Source organism: Myxocyprinus asiaticus, chromosome 5 (assembly GCF_019703515.2).
Source record: "Myxocyprinus asiaticus isolate MX2 ecotype Aquarium Trade chromosome 5, UBuf_Myxa_2, whole genome shotgun sequence".
Classification (NCBI taxonomy): domain Eukaryota; kingdom Metazoa; phylum Chordata; class Actinopteri; order Cypriniformes; family Catostomidae; genus Myxocyprinus; species Myxocyprinus asiaticus.
The window spans coordinates 16,188,906-16,215,196 of NC_059348.1; the positions used below are offsets into that span (position 1 = coordinate 16,188,906).

The 26,291-nt window shown below is 37.7% G+C and overlaps 2 protein-coding genes across 3 annotated transcripts; both read right to left on the minus strand.

The window, feature by feature from the left end:
* Positions 1 to 5,459: 5,459 nt before the first annotated feature.
* Positions 5,460 to 15,345, minus strand: zte38 (zebrafish testis-expressed 38). The gene is made up of 11 exons (XM_051698218.1): positions 15,160 to 15,345; positions 14,522 to 14,585; positions 9,624 to 9,660; positions 9,518 to 9,538; positions 9,393 to 9,419; positions 9,228 to 9,295; positions 6,631 to 6,779; positions 6,144 to 6,382; positions 5,997 to 6,039; positions 5,867 to 5,910; positions 5,460 to 5,774 (listed from the first exon to the last, which is right to left on the minus strand). The coding sequence occupies exons 1-11, from the start codon at positions 15,317 to 15,319 to the stop codon at positions 5,721 to 5,723; spliced, it is 906 nt and encodes a 301-aa protein (XP_051554178.1). The 5' UTR covers positions 15,320 to 15,345; the 3' UTR covers positions 5,460 to 5,720.
* Positions 15,346 to 17,587: 2,242 nt separating this feature from the next.
* LOC127441021 (peroxiredoxin-1-like) lies at positions 17,588 to 22,784 on the minus strand. 2 transcript variants are annotated; one of them, XM_051698139.1, is made up of 6 exons: positions 22,660 to 22,784; positions 21,847 to 21,958; positions 19,442 to 19,595; positions 19,077 to 19,199; positions 18,744 to 18,874; positions 17,588 to 18,303 (listed from the first exon to the last, which is right to left on the minus strand). In XM_051698139.1, exons 2-6 carry the CDS (start codon positions 21,950 to 21,952, stop codon positions 18,218 to 18,220), a joined length of 600 nt encoding a protein of 199 aa, XP_051554099.1. In that variant the 5' UTR covers positions 21,953 to 21,958; positions 22,660 to 22,784; the 3' UTR covers positions 17,588 to 18,217. The 2 variants fall into 2 exon arrangements, with proteins under 2 accessions (XP_051554099.1, XP_051554100.1); XM_051698140.1 differs by having other exon boundaries at positions 21,847 to 21,955; positions 22,660 to 22,687.
* Positions 22,785 to 26,291: the final 3,507 nt, after the last annotated feature.

Genomic DNA, 26,291 nt, shown 5'->3' on the forward strand with positions numbered 1-26,291 from the left:
TCTGCCAATTGGTCTATGTAACTTACTGAAATGCAACCGAGGTTGTTTACCATTCCAAATAAAAGACTTAGATATTCTATCAGATTGTTTAAAATAAGAAAGAGGAACTTCTAAAGGGAGAGACTGTAGTAGATAATTGAATTTGGGGATTCAATTCATTTTTATAACATTGACCATCCCTGCCATAGACAAATGTAGTGAAGCCAGGGTTGGGAGGGTTACTTTTGAAATGTATTCCACTACAGATTACAGAATACATGCTGTAAAATGTAATTTGTAATGTATTTCGTTAGATTACTCAAGGTCAGTAATGTATTCTAAATACTTTGGATTACTTCTTCAGCACTGGTAGATTTTTTCACTTGTTTTGACTATAAAAACTCTGCCAGTACAGTAAGACAAAATACACGTTAAAAATACATTCTCTGAAAAACCTAAATATCTTATGCAGTGTTGTTTCTAAATTTATCATGTTTTAAGGATTTTTAGATATTTTTACAGGAAAACAATACAAAAATTATTATCAAGAATACGATTTTTGCCCTAATATCAAACGTCTTACTAGAAAAAAATTAATTATGATCCAACGTGAATTTTCTTGATAAAAAATATGATCGTGCCTGGTAACGTGCATGTAAAATGGCTAGAAATAGCATTTTAGCTTAGCGTAAAGCTGACAATTTACACAAGTTTATTTCTATTTCTTCTGCTCCAAACTTACTTCAAACTTACTTCTCTGTCTGCTCGTACGAATGTAACACATCATAAGAAAGTGTTTCACCACTGTTCAAATGCACATTGGATCGCATCATTTATATGTATAAATGTTTTCCATCTGAAGGACTAAATATTAAATGAAACAAATGACAATAAAATGCAAAGTAATCTCTTCAGAAATCAAAATACTTTTGAATGTAACTGTATTCTAATTACCAATGATTTAAATTGTAACTGTAGTGGAATACAGTTACTTATATTTAGTATTTTAAATACGTAATCCCGTTACATGTATTCGGTTACTCCCCAACACTGATGAAGCCCACCTATCCACATCACACAAGAACCTTTTCATAAATGGGTCAAAATTAACTCTAACTAAATCTCTCAAATTTGCTGGAAATAAAATACCTAATACCTTGCTTGGGCCATTGAAAGGCGCCAGGCTGGAAAGCCGTGGCAGGGCAATATGCTGTCAGAGCAAGAGCTTCCGATTTAGACCAATTCACCCTGTATCCTGAACATTTTTAAAAAGAATTAATAATTTTATGGAGGATAGGCATAGATCTTTTAGGGTCTGAGACAAATAATAATATATCTGCATAATGTTTATGCACCACACCTCCTGCTACAATGCCTGGAAAATCATCCTCTTATTACGGCTGCTAATGGTTCCAGGGCAAGACAGAACAATAAAGGGAAGAGAGGACAGCCTTGCCGGGTTCCCCTACCAAGAGAATTAGTTTGAATTAGTCCATTAGTTTGCTCTGCTGCAAACGGTTGTTTATAAAGTAACTTAATTCTCCCAATAAAAGTGTTCCCAAACCCATACATTTCCAAAATCTTAAAAAGATAGTCCCATTCCACCCTAACAAATGCCTTCTCGGCATCAAGTGAGATGGCAGCAATCAGGGTCTGATCATTCACTACTGACCACATAATATTGATAAAATGTCTACTATTATCAGAAGAACTACGACCATGAATAAACCCCACTTGATCTATATTTATAATTGATGTAATTACTTAATCGATTAGCCAGTATTTTAGACAACATTTTTTACATCTAACTGGATCAGGGAAATTGTACAATAAAATTTACACTAATTTGGGTCCTTATCCTTTTTAAGAATGAGACTGACCATGTGACTCTGATAAGCCACCTCTGATTGGCTTAGAGCCTCTTTGGGGTGTGAACAAACCGAATGGGTTAAAAAGGCCAGCTTGAGCAACCCCCTCGAGTTCGAGTTCTTCTCTTGCTCCACGCTCCACTTCCTCTTAAGCTCCGCGCTCTGGCCCTCGTGGCTTGTAGCCTCTTGTCCCTCAAGTTCCATACATTGTAGAAGTCCAGGAAGGCTCAGAGTCAAGCTCCGAGGAAGCTCTTCTCTTCTCTGTGCTATGACAGATACACATGACAGTCCTCCATGTGGAAGGCCTCGCTTCAAAGCCCTCAACATCCATCGACGCAACAGACAACAAAAACTATCCACGATCTTAAAAAGAGGTCCAAAACATCGACGGAACCACTCTTTTCAATAAGCCATGAGAATAATATTATTCCAATACGTGAATGAATCATAATTCCCTTATTAAAGCTAATTCCTTACAATAGAAATTGTGAGTGGATACAACGAGACGTTGTATTAGATTTTAATTGTAGAGAATTTTATTCTGACAAATAATCGAATTATTTGTCATTTATCTTTCTTATAATGGTTGTCGAACGTGGATATTTCCATTATAAAGAGACATGCGGGCAGTTTCATTTAATTCCTAACACACATACTGTTCCCTACATAATGATGAAGGTACTCAACGAGAAAGATAGAGCTCATATTTACGTCCGTTATGAGTTAAAGGCTGAACGCCGCGTTCATGAAAAGAGCACAGAAATAGAATTCAACTCTGATTATACAAACCCAGACACACTTTATAGAATAAAGTTCCAGTTAAAATAATACTCCAAGAAAGGAGATTGAAATTTCCCCATGCTAGGACAAAGAAATCTCCTCGCAGTACGGTAAGGAAAAGAAATGAGCGATGTTCCTCAATTTCTTTTTAAATGGCCTTATTTAAATGCTATATTGATGAAATTGTGATGTTCCAGTGCATTCAACTAGTCTGACTTAACTGTCTGTGGTGTAATCATTGAAGTAGATGTTTGCATTTTTGTGTCTGCTCGCTGAGCGAATTTGAAAACAACTTGTGTAATGTGCATCATTGTCTGAGTGTAATTTTGAACGGGAGTGTAAATGTTTGATCACACTAGAGATTGGCAGTAACTCTGAATGCCTTCAGTGTACAGACCCTGTTGCATATCCAGTAACTGACAAGAAAATCCGCATTGATCAAATTATGTTGTTTTTTAAACATCCGCAGTGAACCCACTGTTTAAATATAGATTAATCTTGCTCCAAATGAATTGAAAGTATAAGCGCCACTGCATAAAACAATTATGTGAGTTGTCTGTAACTTGCATGGCTAAAGAATTGCTCTGTAAAAGAACTAGTGTGATAAATACCACACTGCAAACGGCTAAGCGTGCTGTTTTATTTGTGCATTAAGATTTGCCTTGAATGCGTTGAGATCACAAGCGCCACGTTGAGATACGAGCTGGACATGACGGCTGTGATTTGTGCATTGTGAATTGAGGAAACTGTTTTCATTAGTGTTAAAGAAAGATCATAAATCACTGGTGTTGGCTGCTATGACGACGGGAGTTTACGGGAAGTCCTAGGAGACTCTTCTGGGCAACTCACCATGCATGCGCAAACTGCCGACACCATAGCACAGCATAGCTAAGCTAATAACATAGCACAGCATAGTCAACATAGCACAGCATAGCTAGCGGTTTTCATTGTAAGCCTATACTACTAAACCATAGCATAAAAGCTAGTGGTTAACACCCTGTGGCCTGTTACAGTTAAATACAGCTTGTGTTTGAACAAACTTTAAGCGATTTAACCCTGTAACTTCTCAAACTTTAAACACATTTTTGTCTCTCTCTCTCTTATGTATTTTATTAAATTTTTCTCAACACAATCATCCATGTGATTATCTAATCAGCCAATCGTATGGCAGCAGTGCATAAAATCATGCAGATACGGGTCAGGAGCTTCAGTTAATGTTCACATCAACCATCAGTATGAGGAAAAACTTTGATCTCAATGATTTGGACCGTGGCATGATTGTTGGTGCCAGACGTGCTGGTTTGAATATTTCTGTAACTGCTGAACTCCTGGGATTTTCACGCACAACAGTCTCTAGAATTTACTCAGAATGGTGCCAAAAACAAAAAAAAACATCCAGTGAGCGGCAGTTCTGTGGACGGAAATTACTTGTTGATGAGAGAGGTCAACAGAGAATGGTCAGACTGGTTCGAACTGAAAAAGTCTACGGTAACTCAGATAACCACTCTGTACAGAATGCTATTCTGAGATGCGGGTTGGCGCTGATTTGGCAGCACGAGGGGGACCTACACAATATTAGGCAGGTGGTTTTATTGTTGTGGCTGATCGGTGTATATCCACAATGAAGAACACACACACACACACACACACACACACACACACAGAAATGAAAGGGTGAGATATTACACATCCACAATGAAGAACACACACATGCTAATTGCTGTTGGTTTTATTGACATTTTTTATTGAACTGGGATGTATGAAATAAATAATATGTAACTAAAATCTAATGTGGCATCGTTGCAAAAACTGACACTTCAAAACACCTACAAATAAAAAAAAATAAAAAAAAAGCTAAACTTTGACAAAAAATAATGATTTTTTAATGTCTTTGGTAATGTATAAACATATCTAAATGCATAACTGGTCATAAGGTCTGAAAACAAAAATCAGTTTGCTACAATTTGCTACAGGCAAATGAGTTTTCCTCTGCAGCCATCTGTTGGTTATATGTTGTAATTTCATGTCTAAAGGTTTTTATTTTTCTTCTTTTTCTTTTTTCTCTCCAACAGATGGCAGTAATCTGCCCCCAATGCATGACAATATGTCCCTGAATAAAATTGTGAGGTAGTTGAAGTGTAAAAGTAAATTTAACATAAAATGTTCTTATTTTATATAAAAATTAATGGTATTGTTTAGTAATTTAGAGGTAAATAAGGTAAAAAAAAAAAATATAAATAAATAAATAAATAAATAAATGATTATAATACCACAAACCCCCCCAAAACTTCACAATTTTAAAGTTTTTAAATCATGAATGCTTTTGGTACAAATTACACTTAGTGGGGTTGAAATTGACCCCTAACACACAGCATATAAACTCTTAACAAACAGAATAAAAGGATTAAAATACACACTTGAAATTTCGAAAGAATAGCCACAAGACTTTAAAATCAAAACATTAAAATCACACTTAAATCATGTTAATATGTTTAGTCTGATTTTAGTGTGACCTAAATGCTCTTGATTGAGCTTAACTTGTATTTAACCCTGAACATTCCTTTTAAAGAAACAGTGCCATTATACAGTATTTGATTATTAAATGGCTATCATTTAAATGTTTTGTATTTTATATCAATATTTAAAGGTATGGCGTTCCTCACATTACTGATACTCACTTGTTCCTCAAGGAAACACTATGCATAATAATGTCTTTGCACAATATAGTTGACCTCATGACAAGAGGCTACACATATACGAGAGCTTATATATAATGAAGAAATACCCCACGTAGTAAGAGGTAGTCTGAAGTACTGTTTATTTTATGGACATACTCTGACCTGAAATGAACAGCTAATGTGTTATGCATTTTGCAATATTGTTTGTACATTGAAGTGAAGAAAAAGGGACGTTTCAAACATTCTTTACAAATACCAACTCGAGATCTTCAAAAATTCTCCCAAAATATGAGAAAGAACTAATCACTCGGTCAAAACATATGCAAAACGTATACTACCATTAGATTTTTAAACATTGGCATAAACTCTTACAGTTTCTTCTCTAAATAAATGTATTATCAACTGATTATAATTTTTAAAGGGATTTCTTCTTTTTCCTCCTTGTCAGTTTGCTCCCCACAGTTTTCCTCTGCAAATAAATAATGAGAAATAGTCATAATAATGTCAATGTAAGTAATACAAAAACACACTTTAACGTCTATCAATAAAAATTTGTCAAACCTTTGTGATAGCTTTTTTGGGAAGCTTAAACTGTGCGGCGGACTCTGCAAAAGATTATTTCACAACATTCAGCTTATACTCCACAGAGCAAATCTTCTGAAGAAAAACCTTCTTAAGGTCGAATACATACCATCCTCAGATGGCAGATCCTGATCAAAGCAGTCTCTGGTCACCTGTCACAAAAAGAAGAAAGATCTCCATCATCTGAATCAAGACTGTTGATGAAATATTAAAGCTAATTTTATATATCGTCTATAAGATCTCATTTTCTCAGCACCTTTTCTGCTGCTCTGACTTTCAAGTGAGTGTGTGTTTCCTTCACCCCTTCATTCTCACTTAGTCGGCCACCCTCCTGTAGCTTTCCTAGACGACTCTGTGCTGCCGCCACACGCAGCTTCATGGTGTGGAAGCGAGACTGTAGATCACCCACTCTAAAGTGCACTGCAGTTCCCTCGAACCACAGACTGTCATATACACCTGCCTTAAATCCTGGTGGTTCATATTCAGGGGGAGTGACTAACAAACAAAACCGCATCATTTTTAGATATCCTGAAAACAAAAGGCTAACACTGAGCAGCTTCTGAAGTAACAATCAGTTTTTAGGATAAACGTTTAGCTTCTGGCACTACAGCTTTGTATTTATTACTATTTCTAGCAGTTCAATAATCTTTAGAGTTAAAGCTCTCAACACCTCCTCCATGAATCTCAACATACTGGAAGGGTATGCAGGCAGCTGTGTTTGCTCAAACTGGCAGATGTTTTACCATCATCATTGTAGTAGAGTTTCATACTGAGGTAAACAGCATTTGGCAGAGCCTCCAGATTCTGCATGAGGAGGAACAGCTTCCTAATCAGGAGGGTTGAAGCGTTCTTAGTGTCCATCATGGTCACTCTCACTTCCACATTCTCATTCCTTACACAACGGAGAGGTGAGGACAATGTTTCGTTATTATTACGTTATTACATTTTAAAGATTACCAAGATTACCACATTATTATTATTTTGTTATAGTGAGTACTGATAAATGGTGCACAATAAGTCTAAAAACATTTATTATTAAAGTAAAAAGGATCAGTTTTGACTTCAGGTTGACTTGGAGTGGACATCACACAGGAAGTCGGTGTGTTGTTTCCGAGAGTTCTCACTGACAAGTGGCATCTCCTATCAGACATTTTTGCATTGGCTTGAGCGTGTTTGCCTTCCTGTGACTGCACTGCATCTGCAGCGTGGGAGACCTCAGTTTGGAACCCGCATAGAAACCAGGAAGTAATCGTGTTCGCATAACATTTGGGTTTTAAGTTGAGGGGGTACAGTTTATAAACTACAGGTGCATCTCAATAAATTAGAATGTCGTGGAAAAGTTCATTTATTTCAGTAATTCAACTCAAATTGTGAAACTCGTGTATTAAATAAATTCAGTGCACACAGACTGAAGTAGTTTAAGCCTTCGGTTCTTTTAATTGTGATGATTTTGGCTCACATTTAACAAAAACCCACCAATTCACTATCTCAAAAAATTAGAATACATCATAAGACCAATAAAAAAAACATTTTTAGAGAATTGTTGGCCTTCTGGAAAGTATGTTCATTTACTGTACATGTACTCAGTACTTGGTAGGGGCTCCTATTGCTTTAATTACTGCCTCAATTCAGCGTGGCATGGAGGTGATCAGTTTGTGGCACTGCTGAGGTGGTATGGAAGCCCAGGTTTCTTTGACAGTGGCCTTCAGCTCATCTGCATTTTTTGGTCTCTTGTTTCTCATTTTCCTCTTGACAATACCCCATAGATTCTCTATGGGGTTCAGGTCTGGTGAGTTTGCTGGCCAGTCAAGCACACCAACACCATGGTCATTTAACCAACTTTTGGCGCTTTTGGCAGTGTGGGCAGGTGCCAAATCCTGCTGGAAAATGAAATCAGCATCTTTAAAAAGCTGGTCAGCAGAAGGAAGCATGAAGTGCTCCAAAATTTCTTGGTAAACGGGTGCAGTGACTTTGGTTTTCAAAAAAACACAATGGACCAACACCAGCAGATGACATTGCACCCCAAATCATCACAGACTGTGGAAACTTAACACTGGACTTCAAGCAACTTGGGCTATGAGCTTCTCCACCCTTCCTCCAGACTCTAGGACCTTGGTTTCCAAATGAAATACAAAACTTGCTCTCATCTGAAAAGAGGACTTTGGAACACTGGGCAACAGTCCAGTTCTTCTTCTCCTTAGCCCAGGTAAGACGCCTCTGACGTTGTTTGTGGTTCAGGAGTGGCTTAACAAGAGGAATACGACAACTGTAGCCAAATTCCTTGACACGTCTGTGTGTGGTGGCTCTTGATGCCTTGACCCCAGCCTCAGTCCATTCCTTGTGAAGTTCACCCAAATTCTTCTATTGATTTTGCTTGACAATCCTCATAAGGCTGCGGTTCTCTCGGTTGGTTGTGCATCTTTTTCTGTTAACATGCTTGGATACAGCACTCTGTGAACAGCCAGCTTCTTTGGCAATGAATGTTTGTGGCTTACCCTCCTTGTGAAGGGTGTCAATGATTGTCTTCTGGACAACTGTCAGATCAGCAGTCTTCCCCATGATTGTGTAGCCTAGTGAACCAAACTGAGAGACCATTTTGAAGGCTCAGGAAACCTTTGCAGGTGTTTTGAGTTGATTAGCTGATTGGCATGTCACCATATTCTAATTTGTTGAGATAGTGAATTGGTGGGTTTTTGTTAAATGTGAGCCAAAATCATCACAATTAAAAGAACCGAAGGCTTAAACTACTTCAGTCTGTGTGCATTGAATTTATTTAATACACGATTTTCACAATTTGAGTTGAATTACTGAAATAAATGAACTTTTCCACGACATTCTAATTTATTGAGATGCACCTGTATGTATTTACTTCACAGCAGTACTCGCTTCTCAACTCCCTTCTGGCGCCCCTCTGTGGTCATTTAACGCAAAAAAATGGAGCACACACGTGCCCACATGACCAACAACACTTACCGCTTTGGCCACTCGGGGCAGTGTTTAGCATTTCGGTAAACATAGACCGATTTTAGCTAAAGAAAAGTCATCCTACTGTTTCCGATTTCACTGTGAGATCAGACTGATGCAAACTAATATTTTAAAGAGAATGATTATATGAAATGATGTGTAAAGTCTTCTCAGACTCATGTTATGGCCTCCAACGGTGTGTCCTTTTGCAGTCACCAATTGGAAGACATCCAAGAAATGCAAACTATAGGAAAAAAAATCTATTCTACAGATAGACTATATACTCATCGACAAGCTCGAAAAATCATGAATATTCATGCTTTTTGTGCATAGGCCTTAACACACAAATAATGCAAAGCAGCTCTAAGAAAACTACCTCAAGATGTCCATCTGCGGTCCCTGCTCTGTGTACCTGAACTTAAACTGATAGGACTCAATGACATGCTGAGACAAGAGAAACAAAACATAAGTGACAAAACACTTCATGTTAAGAAAAGTCACATTACTGTTATATTGATGTTACATAGGACTGTAAACTTACATTGCTGTCATCTGGTTTTGTGTGCACCTGTGAATCAAATAGCCATAACATACAATAGCTTATGTGTATTTATATTCTTTACAAGACGGATACAAAGAAATGCACATGTATTTATGCATACTGACCCCAATAAGCACAATTTGTAGCTGTAAAATTAAAAGAACTTGATTAATGCAGTGGTTTATAAATAAAAACACAAAGGTTTATATCTAAATATGATGCGTGTCTTACATATCTCTTCTCCAAAGCATCGAAACATCCCATCAGCCTTGAAGGACAAAAGTTATTTGGTCAGCACCCATTTATTAAAGCAATACAACTTATGACGGACACATAGTCTCATGAGAATTCATCACAATACTACGAGGTGGTGAATTCAAACCAATTTGTACAACTTCACTCGTACAAAAACGTACGATTATACATCAACCAATCAGGGCTTTTAACATTAATATCATGGTTATGTTTAAGCTCTGGGTCGAGTAAGGTGTTACACTCTTGGGTTAGGTTTAGGGATTGGATTTGGTGTTAAAGTTACGGGAAACAGTTTTAGATTAACACGGAACAAATGCCACATCGAAACCTAGGACACTACGGAAGTGTCTCTCATTGGTGGGTGTATAAAGGGACGGTCACACTAGCCTTTGAGCATGTGAAATTTTCAGACAACGCAATAGGATCAGGATATGATGTCAAGTGGCAGAGCTTCTGGTGTTAGTAAATAATACATTACAAATAACAAATAATATTATATTTAAAATGTTAAAATATATCGTCTACTTACTTTCCAGCAAAAAAAAACAAAAACTCACAGCTTTGAAATACTTATGCATTCTTTGGATTGAGCCAAGAGGTTAGTGTGTGACGTTTCGATCCTCTATTGGTCACGCGTCCTCTTCTCATACAGATTCGCAGGTCAGTGTTCCCCAAACCTGAACCCTTGTACGCAGCGGCGTACAAAATGTATTTGCATGAGCTTGCGTTTCCAGTCCTCCGTGTTAGGATGCGTTTGAATGGGAGTGAATGGTGCGCAGGGGCGGATCTACCGGGGTGGCATGGGGTGGCAAATGCCACCCTAAGAAAAAGCATCACCACCCCATCTGCCACCCCAGCATAAGTATCCAAATGTAATCATAAATGTAAGTATATTATCGTTGATTTTGTCATTGTGTAATGGTTTATTCGTGTCAAACTGCCTAAACTCTCACCAAACGCACAAATGACTACAGACCCATTGAATGATTACAGCAGCACCAATCCCGTGATTGTTTACAGCAGCAGCCAATCACAGCATCGACCAATTGCCTACCTACTATTGCAGCGCATGTACAGTGTTTGGGCTCTTGCGGGTTGATGAGCTTACTGTATTTCCTCGACAACAGTGACCACATGGACAAATAAGTGGAAAAAATGAGGTAAAAGATTAATTTCTCAGTTGTTTCCAGGTATTCACTGAATGATTATTAGATACATCACTGTCAGTTATGGGTTGAGACGGATGAGACGTGTCCTCACCACTTTTTGAAATAGCTTTCATCAGGTATGTGTATAATCCACATGAAACATCTCCAGTTCTTGAGTTGAAGTTTCTATTTCATCTGTGTGTGTTTTGACTGGTGATCCGGCACTGGAATGTGTTATTTTGAATGTTATGATAAGTGTTGATAAGCGGCTGTTATCAGTGTCATTTAATGTCAGCAGTTTTGCCGCAGCTTGCGCTCTTTTCCATGTCCCCCATTGTGATGACGTTCTCGAATGTATTGTTTGTGTGTTGTCAATTTCTCTTTCCCTCTCTCTTAATCACTCTCAGGTGTGGGGTAAGCAGGTGAGCTGATTGTTGATGGGGCGCACCGGTGCGCAGTGTGTTTCCTCCCTATATAAACTGAGTGTTTCATGACTGTTTGTGAACTGTGTCATCTTGTTCCCGGGCGCTCAGGCACATTCTGGGTTCCTGCTGCTGGTGTGGAGAGTTTGTGATTGTTGCTGTCTGAATTTTGGAGTTCGCTGTTTTTTCATATACAGAACTGTTAATAAATGTGTCTGTGTTTCCGCTACTCTCGTCTCCCCGCAAATGTATTGCATTTTATTTTTAAAATGTAACACCCATCCACTGATGTACAAATGCAATCTTGTTTTATTGAAATAAAAAGTTATATTTGGGTGAATTAGAATCCAAAACCTCTAAAAATTAAGGCAAAAAGTTACCACTAGATCAATCAGTCATTTTCTTAATCAAAGTGCTGATCTATGTGTTCATCTACTGATTAACAAAATCCCAAGACTGATAGTGGCAGATGTAGAAATGAAATTACCATATTTTGTGAAATATCTGGGTGCTTGAATCAGTCATTAAGAATGACTGTTGATCAAAACAGGTCATTTAAAAGAATCTTTTACTGAGCATAACATAATTAATATTCATGAGTTTTGCAGCACTGTCCCCCACAGTACAATTTTCTGTACAATTTATTTTTATTTAGACCAAACTTTGTGTTAATCTTTGCTTTCAAATTGATTATTCCAGCTGTTACAAAGGTGATGGGCCTATAGGTCTTTATTAGCAGAATAACATGGGATATGCATGCATTTTCCATCCATGGGTACACTTAACACAGGTCAAAAGTTTTGAAACACTTGACTGAAATGTTTCTCATGATCTTAAAAATCTTTTGATCCGAAGGCGTATGCTTAAATGTTTGAAATTAGTTTTGTAGACAAAAATATAATTGTGCCAACATATTAATTTATTTCATTATAAAACTAAAATTTAATTAAAAAAAAAAAAGTTTTTGAAATGGATGACTTGGACCAAATAATTAAGAAAAGCAGCCAATAAGTGCCCAACATAGATGGGAACTCCTTCAGTACTGTTTAAAAAGTATCCCAGGGTGATACCTCAAGAAGTTGGTTGAGAAAATGTCAAGAGTACATGTCTGCAAATTCTAGGCAAAGGGTGACTACTTTGAAGATGCTAAAATATAACACAGTTTTGATTTATTTTGGATTTGTTTAGTCACAACATAATTCCCATAGTTCCATTTATGTTATTCCATAGTTTTGATGACTTTACTATTATTCTAAAATGTGAAAAAAAATTATAATAAAGAATGAGTAAGTGTTTCAAAACTTTTGACCGGTAGTGTATATATATATTTTTTATGTTGACAAATCAGTAGCAAAATGGTTACTATGAGGTTCCTGTGGAAATGCAGTTGTATCACAAATTCATGGACATTTATAATTTGATAGTGACTCCAATTAATGAACTAGTACTTGTTGCAATGAAGCTTGGAACCTTAATCCATAAGAACTACGCATGGGCGCTTGCTTTAGTGTTGCCACCCTTCATAGTCTGCATGCCACCCCATAAAAAAAATCTAGATCCGCCCCGGATGGAGCATGAAGTAGAGGTCTGCAACCCGACCCGGGCCCAACGGGACCCAAGAACCCGACGGGTAATTAATGAAAAAATAAACAGAGGGATGGACAAGTTAGGGGCCGTTCACACCGAATGTTTTTTTGCGTGCGTCTGTTCTGTTTTCCCATTGTTTATCTATGTAACCACATACTGGACGAATGTCTTTGACATTTGCACCGCGTCTTGCTTTTTCTTCAGCACATTGCAAAGGACTGGCATATGTTAAACACCATGTCAAGTTAAAAAGAACTTCACATTGTCAAAAACGCACGTTGAGACACCTGTGCTCTGTTTCAGTCTTTGCACTGTGTCTAGATTGTTTTCAGCGCAGTTGTCACAAAGATTCAACAACCTTAACAAATTCAGGCTACAGATAGGGGACTGTTGCACTGTTTCATTTTATTCCAGATTGTTCTGCACCAAGTGAAGTTTCAGCAAATAAACAGTAAGGCAATGATTTTTTCCCCTTCTGCTCTAGTGTGAGGGGACTGCCGTGCCTTGTTAAAACTGTGTATGTTTGCTGTTTCAATACTGTTACTAATGTTGAATGTTACATTTATATAGCGCTTTTTCAGACACTACACTCAAAGTGCTTTACACAGTGAACAGGGGACTCTCCTCAACCACCACCAGTGTGCAGCATCCACCTGGATGATGCGACAGCAGACATAGTGCACCAGTATGCTCACCACACACCAGCTATTTGTGGAGAGGAGAGAGTAGAGTTATAGAGCCAATTTATGGATGGGGATTATTAGGAGGCTATGACTGAGAAGGGCCAATGGGGGAAATTTGACCAGGACACCTGGTTACACCCCTACACTTTTACAAGAAGTGCACTGGGATTTTTAATGACCACAGAGAGTTAGGACCTCAGTTTAACATCTCATCCAAAGGACAGTGCTGTTTTACAGTATAGAGTCCCCATCACTATACTGGGGCATTAGCACCCACACAGACTGCAGGGTGAGCACCCACTGCTGGCCTCCCTAACACCTTTTCCAGCAGCAACCACAGATTTCCCCAAGAGGTCTCCCATCCAGGTACTGGCCAGAATCAACCCTGCTTAGCTTCAGTGGGCAACCGTTCTTGAGTTACAGTGTGATATGTCTACTGACAATGTTGCCTATATGCTTTCATAAAATTTAGCCTATTGCAACAGTAATTGCTAGGAGAAGAAATTAGATAGTAAGTGATTTCGGGTCGGGTTCGGGCTTAAAATCTGATGGTATCGTTCGGGCCTGGTAGAGACCACACAGTCTCAGGTACAGGTTGGGTTTCATTTTAAGGCCCGTGCAGACCTCTAGCGTGAAGTGTAGTGTGACCGCCCACCCTACTTTTCGTTTTCTTAAGAATGAACTCATACGAATTGGTATGAATTCGCCACCTCGTACTATAGACCTTATTCACAGCAGCGCCATCTTTGAGTATTGACGGGAATGACAACGAGGCTGTGAGGGATAGACATACAGTCTCTTTAATGGGTTGTACTGTAATTTTAAAGTGTTTGGATCGTTCTACGGACAAAATATGAATTATCTTTTCAAGAACACTCAGTAGTCTAAAAACTCCAGACAACATGAGTTGTGGAAAATCAGATGTGATCTGGTAGCTTTTTACAGCTTTATAACATATGTGCCGGTGCCACTGAAGAGTTGGTAAGTCTATCCCTCACAGCCTCTTTGTTATTCCCATTTTTTTTTTTAATTACCATTTAATGAGCTTGCAGGCTCCAGGGCATGAACAGTCCTCTCTAAGAACTTTGATGCACAAATCTGAAAAACAAAAATCCTTTAATGAACTAACTGTATAAGGTCATTCTCCAATTTGGCATGCCCAATTCCCAATGCTCTCTAGGTCCTCGTGGTGGCATAGTGACTCGCCTCAATCCAGGTGGTGGAGGATGAATCTCAGTTGCCTCCACATCTGAGACCGTCAATCCGTTCATCTTAACATGTGGCTTGTTGAGCGCGTTACCGTGGAGACATAGCGTGTGTGTGGAGGCCCACGCTATTTTCTGTGGCATCCACGCACAACTCACCACGCGCCCCACCGAGAGTGAGAACCACATTATAGCAACCACGAGGAGGTTACCCCATGTGACTCTACCCTCCCTAGCAACTGGGCCAATTTGGTTGCTTAGGAGACCTGGCTGGAGTCACTCAGCACGCCCTGGATTCGAACTCCCGACTCCAGGGGTGGTAGCCAGCGTCTTTACTCACTGAGCTACCCAGGCCCCATATAAGTTAATTCTTAACATTTTGAGAGATTTTTTTTATTTTTTTTACTTTCAGCTGGTGATAATTCCATGGACCACGTGTATGTAATTGCAAAACCTAAACCCATCACCTTCCAGGTATCTGGATCTGTAGGAGTCCTCTGGAAATATCCCACGCAGATAGGTGATGGAGGATACTGCTACAACCACCATGCGTTTGACGAAGACTAGTGACTGAGCCTCTGTCTCCAGCTCCTGCTGAAATAAACTGGTCCACTGTGAGAAGAACATCAGTGAAATACACACTGAACATCAACCAGTCACATGCATGCTAAAAATCAACCTGTCTTTCACTGTAAACTATATTTCTGTACATAAAGAATTTAGAGTAACACTTCATTAACTATGACAAAATGAGTGTTGTGCTCGAGACAAATAAAATGTTTAAAAAACATTTCAATTTAGATATTTCAATAAAGACCGTTACAAAAATTACTGTGGTGGTATCATGGTATTACCGTATCATATTCCACATATTACATTTTCTGAAAGCTTCTTACGCTGTTTTGGAAGAATATTGAAAGATATCCCTATTAACTGATTATTATTTAACAGTAGTAGTTTCAGCTAGTATTAGGCTAACCATAACTGTAATAACAATATCGGGAAATTTGGCGAAAACTTTTTACCGTCTGAACCCAGACAACCACAAACCAACAGTAATTTGACGTATTACAGGTCTTGCTACAAAATTCACATTGTAGTGTATTTTATTGACTTTATATCTCACCTCAACAGTCTCCTGTTTGGCTTGAGCTCGTTTGTTTTGTCTGGCTGGCATGTTTTTCGTCAGATACTAAAATTACCGCCTTTAAAACTATTATAGCACCAATATAAAGTAAAATAGGTTGCTAATTTAATTACTGCCTTGGTGTTTACGTAAGGTAAAGTGTTATGTGATTTTTTTCCCCACTGTAGTTGCTAAGTACGGTGCAAATAATTCTTCGATAACTTGCTGAGGTAAATTACTGCCCGTTCTATTAAAGAGCGCTCGACAGCTGTCAGTCACGCGCATTTGGCGGGAAACTCGAGTACACAGACTAACAGAGTCCTGAGGGTGGCGCTTAAACCTCACTATTATGACACACACCAGCATAGTTAGTAACAAGGAGCACATTTTTCTTGTATATTAATAACTAGCTGAAACATTATTATGAGCCAGTGTTGTATACATTGGAGAGGATACACTGGCATGCCATTAACCCTTTAAAGGAATACACCGGGGTCAACACAAGTTAAGCTCAGTCAATGGCATCTGTGGCATTATGTTGATTACCAGAAGAAAACGATTTTGACTTGCCCCTCTCTCCTTTTCTTTACAAAAGAGCAAAAACACACTTTTTCAAAAGTAAAGCCACGCGAAATGAACAATATGTGTGTAAACATGATTTCAGTGTAATAAAATCACTAACTAACCTTTTCTGTGTAAAGTTATAGCCAATTTTACAACTTCGTTGCCATGATGACGTAAACAAACCCTAAAATGACTGTAAAAATTATGATTTACACAACTTTACACTTCAAAGAATACACAAGTTTTAAAAGAAGAATGAATGTAAGTGCTATAATAAAATTATAAGCATCACATTTCTGCTTTTAAACCCTCAAAAAAATTGGCCCTATTGTCTTCCAGTGTAAGTGCCTCACTGGAACCCAGATTTTTGCTTTTTTACAGAAAAGGAGGGACGAGCCGAAATTAATTTTTGTGGTAATCAACATTATGCCACAAATGCTGTCAATTGAGCTTAACTTGTATTGAACATATGGTGAAGTGAATATTCCTTTAATCGCAAACCTCGGTTCTTTTTACTTTTTCGTATTTCCTCCTTAGTATTCCCCAAACTTTCTCTTCTAAATAGTGTAACAAAAAAAAAAAAAAAAAAACATTTGTAAAATTGCAAAACATATCTTTTTTATGACTGCTTTATTACTAAAAGTATTTAGGGTCATCAGAGACCCGAGATATGTAATATAATTTTTTATTTTATTTTTGTGCTTCCATAAATCATATTTGTATGATTATTTTATATCTATATACATTTACTATCACAGGATATAATTTTCTTTATTCATTATTATACAAATGAGTACTATATCACATTGATTTTTCTGTGTGACAATGGTGAATAATCAGTTTTCCATATTCGTGTACACATACAGTACATATTATACTGTATGTGCTATTTGTTACTCAAGTAGGCACTGCTGTTTCAGTGATTCACTTGATTTACATTTGACATTGTTATTTGACGAAAAAGCAATGTGGAAGTAAACTATAGCAAGTGTAACACATGAACAGTATGATATGACTATTGTCATTTGTGTCTCTACTGAAATTATGTAAGCTCTGCATCTATTTAGACTCAAAATGTGCCTGAGAAAATACAGCTTGTGTGTAGCTTATGTGTTATGTGTAGCTTAATGTTTGTTTGACAGCCAGTTGTGTCTCAGTGTGGAAGTAATGAATCCTGTTCTGGATTTGTTGCATCAACGCCTTGATATATTTTAATGTTTTATTTTTCATATATCTGAACATATTCTTTTCTATTATTTTCCAATTGTCTTGAAAATTCTTTAGACAATTTACACTATCTGGGCATTCTGTAGATCCATTTGTGATAAATATACATGCCAGGTCTTTAAAGAACCGAGTAGGTAATCAAATTTGGCCACACACCCATGCAGTTAAGGGTTAGAAAGCAAACCAACTCCAGTTCATGTAATCCTACTAACAAAGTTAGTTAAATTACACAATTTCAAGGAAAAGCTAAATTAACAGGCAAAAGTTATTGTTCAAAAAAATGCTTCATTGTTTGTAATACAAGCATTTTGGTGACACTACAATACAAATAAGCTGGTCCCCACTATACAACATTTCTTTCCGCAACAAAAGGAACAATAAGACACTTTGTACGTACTAACTTAAATGTTACAAAACATTTCAGTTGGTTTTGACCATGATTCACTTTGGTCCTAATGTCTTTCCTTCTCACAATATATAACAATATAAATACCAATACCACTCCTACACAAATGTTCTAGACTAACCAGTAGTACTTAATGTAACTCATGTACTATTGACAGTCCCATTACAGGACCTGTTAGACTATGCTACACAATCTTATGTGTTTAATTTTGTTTGGAGAAGAAGTCTTTGCTTTTCTGGACATCAGGCTTAATCGTGTCCTTTCCGGGCTTCCATCCAGCAGGGCAAACTAGGGAAAGGAGTAAGCGACAGGGAAAGGAGTAAGCGACAAAAAAAGTTTTTTTTTTACTGGGTTAATAAGATTATTGGCACCTGAATTACAACTTAATTCAGTTTATGACTAATCTATTACATTTTAACATAGTTAAACAAAAGATAAAAAAAACAGTTGGTAGCAAGGCCTGTATTAGGACACAATCTTTGAGGTGGGGGAGGGATTTGATCTTTAGGGTGGGCAAGTATCTCTTCGTCGGACCAGGGTAGGGGTGCCCTCTTGACCCCCTTAGACCCGGCCATAGTTTCTAAGATGAAATGTGCACTCTTTTCTCCCTACAGCCTTGATATACTATAACATGGCACATACAGTATGATATGTAGTATGTATTGTAAAAGCAAAAAGTATTGCCAACTGATATCACCCATAGCTAGGGATTAGAAAATGTGCTGTACCTTCTCCATGTTTGTCAGTGAACTGAAATGCCTGCACCAAGCGCAGGGTTTCATCAATGGATCGGCCCACTGGCAGGTCATTGATGGTTATCTGCCTCAGAATGCCTTTGTCATCGATGATGAAAAGACCTCTAAGTCAGGAAGAAATTAAACAAAATGAATCAAGGACCACCTCACAAAAAAAGCAGAAAACAATAGGGATGTAGGAGAGAGACCTGTGTTGTTTTATTCTAACTGTAGGTCTGCCAAAACCCATTACTATGAAGAAGTAGAAAAAAATATATGGTATATGATACTTAAAGAACAACTAATATTTGATTCAGTTGCCCATACCTGTAGGCAATACCCTCATCTTCCTTAAGTACTCCATAATCTTGAGATATGGAGTGAAGGGAATCTGCCACCAGAGGGACATTCATATGTCCCAAACCGCCTTGCTTACGAGGTGTGTTAATCCTGTTGTGATCACACATAGGTCATTCAGTGTTAAGTTAATAAATAATGTTGACTGCTAGACACTGTCTGTACACAGCTTAGCACTGCACCATGCAACTGTATCTAGGGGCATTTGAAAATATGGCACTCAAGACCATTGATTTCTTTTTTTGCCAACTGAATAACACGCACTATGAAGAGTAGAGTTTATCACATTTGAGGAGTTTAAAGTCTGAGGAGTTTTATTTATCTTTTTTGCTCACCAGGCAAGATGACAGAAGTGGGAATCAACAGAGGCACCAATGACCTCACAGTTTATTTTCCTGAACTCCTCCACTGCATCACTAAAAGCGATGATCTCAGTGGGGCACACAAAGGTGAAGTCCAGTGGGTAGAAAAATAACACTACATACTTCCCTAGAAACAAGAGCTCAGGATTAATTTTATTGTTGAACAAACACAATGCTCTCAGTCAATCCAAAATGTTATTGAACCTCAAACCTGAATGTTTAACAAAGGAAAAGTGAGTTTTGTCTTTCTCAGGGGAATATATAATTGTGCGCAATTATTAGGCAACTAAATTACAAAAATAATTTCTCCCAACTCAATTGTTTTTATTCTCATTTTTTAGAGTAAGTGCAAAAAATAAGTAACACAAAATGACAATTAAATAACATTTTTGGCCTTTCAAAAATATTCAGTGACCAATATAGCCACCCTTCTTTTCAATAACTGCCATGAGCCTTCCATCCATGGAGTCTGTCAGTTTCTTGATCTGTTCATGATCAACTTTCGCTGAAGCAGCAACTACAGCCTCCCAAATGCTGTTCAAAGAGGTGTATTGTCTTCCCTCACTGTAAATCTCACATTTGAGAAGGGCCCACAAGTTCTCAGTAGGATTTAAGTCAGGTGAGGAAGGGGGCCAAGTCATTATTTGGGCATCTTTGAGGCCCTTGCTGGCTAGCCAAGCAGTGGAGTACTTGGATGCATGTGATGGAGCATTGTCCTGCATAAAGATCATGGCCTTCTTGAATGCTGAGGACTTCTTCCTGTACCACTGCTTGAAGAAAGTACTTTCCAGAAACTGGCAGTAGGTTTGAGAGTTGAGTTTCAGTCCATCTTCAATTCAAAAAGGTCCAACTACCTCATCCTTAATGATAGCAGCCCATACCAGTACCCCTCCTCCAGCTTGCTGGCACCTGACTCGAAGTGGTGCCCTGTGTCCATTAGTGATCCAGCCACGGGCCTATCCATCTGGTCCACCAAGAGTCACTCATTTCATCTGTCCATAAAACCTTTGAAAAATCTGTCTTCGTGCATTTCTTTGTCCAATCTTGACGCTTCAACTTGTGAATATATTCAGTGGTGGTTGTGTTTCAGCCTTCTTGACCTTGGCCATGTCTCTGAGCACTTGACACCTTGTACTTCTGGACACTCCAGGTAGGTTGCAGTTCTGGAATACGGTAGCACTGGAGGATAATGGGTTCCTGGTAGCTTCACGTTTAATTCTTTTCAAGTCTTTTGCAGTTAATTTGCACTTTTTCTTCTCCATGTGTTTTTTGCGCCCCAGTTGACTACTCGTAACAAAACGTTTGATTGTCCAGTGGTCACGCCTCAATAGTTTAGCTATTTCAAGACTGTTGCATCCATCTGAAAGGCATTTTACAATATTGGACTTTTCAGTGTCAGTTAAATCTCTTTTTTGGCCCATTTTACCTCAGATAATAAAGCTGCCTAATAATTATGCACACTTTGATATAAGGTGTTAGTCACTTTTGCCACACCCTCCCTCATTACACAAATACATACCACCTGAAAATGATTGAATCCAATAAGCATTCAAGTTTATATGGTTTGGAGTTGGAAAATTTGCATGGAAATAATGATAAGATCAGTATTCACACTTGCCTAATAATTGTGCGTGCAGTGTTTTATATATATATATATATATATATATATATATATATATATATATATATATATATATATATTGTGGTGAAATAAATATAGGCGAAAAGATTAAGTACTTTCTACACTGAATAAGAAATTTTAAGCATGAACTTGAAAATGTTAATTAAATTCCACATTTGTACTCAATTCAAACATGTAAAAATATGTTTTAGCTTATAAATATTATTTATGATTGTTATCTTTACAATGTGTCATCATGTATCAGTCCTAAAGTAGAAAACCTTATATTTATTTATTTTCTAATTTGAGTAAATTTCACAGGTGAATAAAATAAATAAGTAAATTTTACTTAACTTTTCAAAGCTGGTGTTCCCTGCAGGCACCGGGCTTGAATGATTAATGAGTTTCACTGTTTGCAAGTTGATTTACACTGTTTTTTTTGTAGTTGTTGTTGATTTTGTTGTTTTTTGGTAATTTTGGTAACTTCTTGTTTTGTGAAGTCTGAATACAAAATTACCCATTTATAAAAACAATTTTAAAAAATTTTTGAAAATATTTATGTACCGTATATATCAGTATTGTGTGATCAAGAGTTTCTGGCCAGTGTTCTTTCAGAATTCTTTACAATATAATTCATATTTTCATACTATATACATATTGAAAGGATTACTATCTCGGTATGCACCATATATTACAGGACATTATTGTGCTTGTATATCGACATCTCTTCTTCATTGCACTGGTGTTCAGATCATACCTCTGTAGTCAGACAACTTGAGATCTTTAAACTGTCCATCTGGCATCACAGCTTTGGCTGTGAAGTCTGGAGCAGTCTTCCCAATATGAGCTTTTCCAGCTGCCATTCTCTGCTAGAGTGAAGAGTAGAAAATATATTTCACTTTAGAAAGCAAAATGGAAAGGAAACATGCATAATAGGAAATTTGTCTAAAAAACAAACAAAAAGGTTAATGCCACATTTCAGAGGAAGAAACCGTAAGTATTTAGTAAGAAGTATTAACTTTGACGCATATGATTATATACAAAATACTACAATCTGCATGAAGAATGATTACTTTAGGAATAGGATATAATAGAATTTTCTCTCATTACGTCAATATTTCCTCAATCTGCAACATCTGAACTTACACACGACTGGAAAATTAATTAACTATATTCATTAATTTTGAATTTGAATTTATAAAACGCAATTTTGACGAAAGACAATAAATATATACAACGCATTATTGACGTAACGCAATTTCCCATAAAGTCTGTTTGCTCTTATATTACAGAAAGATTCAGTTTGGGTAAAACAGAATTAGCTGAACGCGCATTAAAGTGCAACAGGTCGCAGGTTCGCATTTATATATGTCAACACTGACACATTAGAAATGTCTAATACCTTCCAAATGTCAAATCTTTCTTTAAGTTTTAAGGAATTCACCGCCGACTAAAAAAACACGAAACTTCATGTATATTTCCGGGATATATACTGTATGGCCATAGAAAGTTCACGACCATTTCGTTCAAAACGCATATACATAATAGTTTGCACAAGAGCATCTCATACCCTCGGTGTCTCCGCTGTCCGAGTCTTGTCAATGAATGAATTAAGTGAATACACGGCGGTGGTTGGTGTTTAAATAAGGCTTCCCCAAGTCCCGCGATACTCTGTGAGATCCACTGCCTCAAGAAGTAAATGCCCATTGAAACAACCAAATGACTGAGATCTGTTTATGGCAGGATGACTTTGCACATTTCCTATGCTTAAATATGTAGAACACGAGGAGATGAGCTATTTCCATATTGACTGTATTGTAAAAATATGCAACAAGCTTCCTCATAAAAAACTGATCAAATGAATTACAGTTAGCCAAATAAAACAACTTAGTACCTTGAAATATGTGTCAGTCTTGAGAAAAGAGAATAACCATAAACCGGTTGCTTTCTTTCAGTGATTTTAGTCTATTTTAAAGTGAGAAAAGACTAACAGAGTTAAAGGGATAGTTCACCCAAAAAATGACAATTCTTCTAATCATTTACTCATCCTCATGCCATCCCAGATGTGTATGATTTGCTTTCTTTTGCAGAACACAAATGAAGATTTTTAGAAGAATATTTCAGCTCTGTAGATCCATACAATGAAAGTGAATGGTGACCAGAACTTTGAAGCTACAAAAATCACATTAAGGCAGCATAAAAGTAATTCATACGACTCAGTTGTTTAATCCATGTCTTCTGAAGCGATATGATAGGTGTGGGTGAGAAATAGATCAATATTTCAGTACTTTTTTAAATAAACAATTCTCCTCCCTGCCAAGTAGGTGGTGATATGTACAAAGAATGTGAACTGCCAAAACAAACAAAGAATGTGAAAATGAAAGTGGAGATTTACAGTAAAAAAATGACTTAATTATTTATCTGTTTCTTACCCACACCCAGGGGTGAAAATTAAGGGTGGAGGATGGGGGGGAGGTAACATGTAAATGCCCCCCACCCCCCAACACCGTCTCGGATGTCATTTGATGTCTATTCAAAATGTTTGTAAATCTGATCTTATTAAGATGTTTAGCAGATGTTAATTAGAATGTGATGCTTTCCAGATGAAATGCTATTAAATAGACATCTCAGATGTACATGTGCTATCTGGAATAGACTGCCTGTAATGTGTTAAATGTGTGTTCCTAGAGTAAGGAAGTAATAGAGGCTATTTGCAGAATCTAACACTTATGTTCTGGCTCAGAAAGTGCTCATTTAACTGAATCTTGTTTCTCAAATACAGCTAATCCACCATAAGTTTCATGTCATGGGCCTCCTGCCATGTGACTGAGCTTTTTTGTCAAAGGTTAAATGTTTTGCCTCTCATTAGTCAAACTGACTTACATTTCTATATACAATGCAAACTTGAGACTGTTTTTTTTTTTTTTTTAACATCTCCCCTCAAAATCCTTAGCATTAATCATATTTGTATGTAGGTGCCTATGATCTTTATGTCCTACACACAATTAATTACATTGTCATTTCACAAGATATACTCAATGTATACATGTTTCTCAATGTTACATGAAAATTCTGTTATTGAACTCCACCTTTAAGTTACATAATTTGTGGAATTTTCCCGATTCATTGTGTCATAGTAATGCTTTTACATTCCTCTGGAGTTACTAAACTCATGCTATGTTTGCACATATTTTTCCCCATTTCCCTTTTATCTAGATCAGTTCCCAGAGAGTAAATCTTTTCACTCATTCATATACACATAAATCTTTGGACACTACTTGTAAACACAATAGCTTGGGATTCCTAACACTTCCTCTATATTTAAGCAAGCTTATGTACTTTGTACTAGGCGATGTAGAAAAGAGGCTGTCATCTGCACGCTCATCTTACCTTCCCTTTTCCCCCTCACTGAACCCATACACACACACACACACACACACACATACACACACTCACACCCTCTTTCAGCGTGCCGTCTCTCGACCTTGTTGCCATGGGCACCAAATGAAGGGTCTGATAAGAGGGGACTGGACACAAAGAGATCATATTAAAATTGCAGCTGTGGGCTTCAGATCAAATGATGCCTCAAACATGTGTTTAAAAAGAACTGCTTTCAACCAACAAACATGGGCATAATCAGCCTGTCTCTCAGTAATGACCCGCTCTTCAGCTTTGTGTCACGTCCACAGTTTTAGTGAACATTACAAACAACATGCATACACCAGGTTTTGGCTACTTGAAAGTATGTTCAGTGTGCTAAATTATAAACGGAATGTTTAAGGAGGATTGAATTTTTAAACACTAAGCCTACAGCATGAGTCAGTATCAAATGTTTGACAAGTTTGTGGTGTGTAGATAAGAACAATAGCACATCAGGATATAGGTCATAATTCTCCTGTATGCCTTGGTTCGGAGTATTCTGAGAAAATAGAAACCTTATACAAGTAGTCTAGTTGAGCCATCTCTCTTGGGCAGCATAGTATGTGTGAGGTATGCCAACAAGTGTATGCATTGCCAAAGGGACTACAATTCCCAATGAACAACTTTTATGAGGAACTTCCGTTCATGAGCAAGTAGAGCTCAGGGGCCAGTGAGGGCTCTGACAAGCCTCACGAGCTGTACCCAGGCCAGAGAAAATAGGGAATGAAGAGACAACCAGTGAGGTGTCAATAGACATCTTCACAAGTCCCTGACGTAGAGTCCAAGTCTCAAGTCTCTGATGTAGAGTCCAAGTCAAGTCCCAAGTCTTTGAGGTAGAGTCCAAGTCAAGTTTCAAGTCTTGAGGTAGAGTCCAAGTCTCAAGTCTCTAACGTAGAGTCCAAGTCAAGTCTCAAGTCTCTGACGTAGAGTCAAAGTCAAGTCTCAAGTATTTGAGGTGAAGTCCAAGTCAAGTTTCAAGTCTTTGAGGTAGAGTCCAAGTCAAGTCTCAATTATTTGAGGTAGATCCCAAGTCAAGTTTCAAGTCTTTGAGGTAGAGTCCAAGTCAAGTCTCAAGTCTCTGACGTAGAGTCCAAGTCAAGTCTAAAGTCTTTGAGGTGAAGTCCAAGTCAAGTCTCAAGTCTTTGATTTAGAGTCAAAGTCAAGTCTCAAGTATTTGAGGTAGAGCCCAAGTCAAGTTTCAAGTCTTTGAGGTAGAGTCCAAGTCAAGTCTCAATTATTTGAGGTAGATCTCAAGTCAAGTTTCAAGTCTTTGAGGTAGAGTCCAAGTCAAGTCTCAAGTCTCTGACGTAGAGTCCAAGTCAAGTCTTAAGTCTTTGAGGTGAAGTCCAAGTCAAGTCTCAAGTCTTTGATTTAGAGTCAAAGTCAAGTCTCAAGTATTTGAGGTAGAGCCCAAGTCAAGTTTCAAGTCTTTGAGGTAGAGTCCAAGTCAAGTCTCAATTATTTGAGGTAGATCCCAAGTCAAGTTTCAAGTCTTTGAGGTAGAGTCCAAGTCAAGTCTCAAGTCTATGACATTGAGTTCAAGTCAAGTCTCAAGTCTTTGAGGTTGAGTCCAAGTCAAGTCTCATGTCTTTGATGTTGAGTCTAAGTCAATTCTCAAGTCTCTGATATAGAGTCCAAGTCAAGTCTCAAGGCTCTGACATAGAGTTCAAGTGAAGTCTCAAGTATTTGAGGTAGAGTCAAAGTCAAGTCTCAAGTCTTTGAGGTGAAGTCCAAGTCAAGTCTCAAGTCTTTGACATAGAGTCCAAGTCAAGTCTCAAGTCT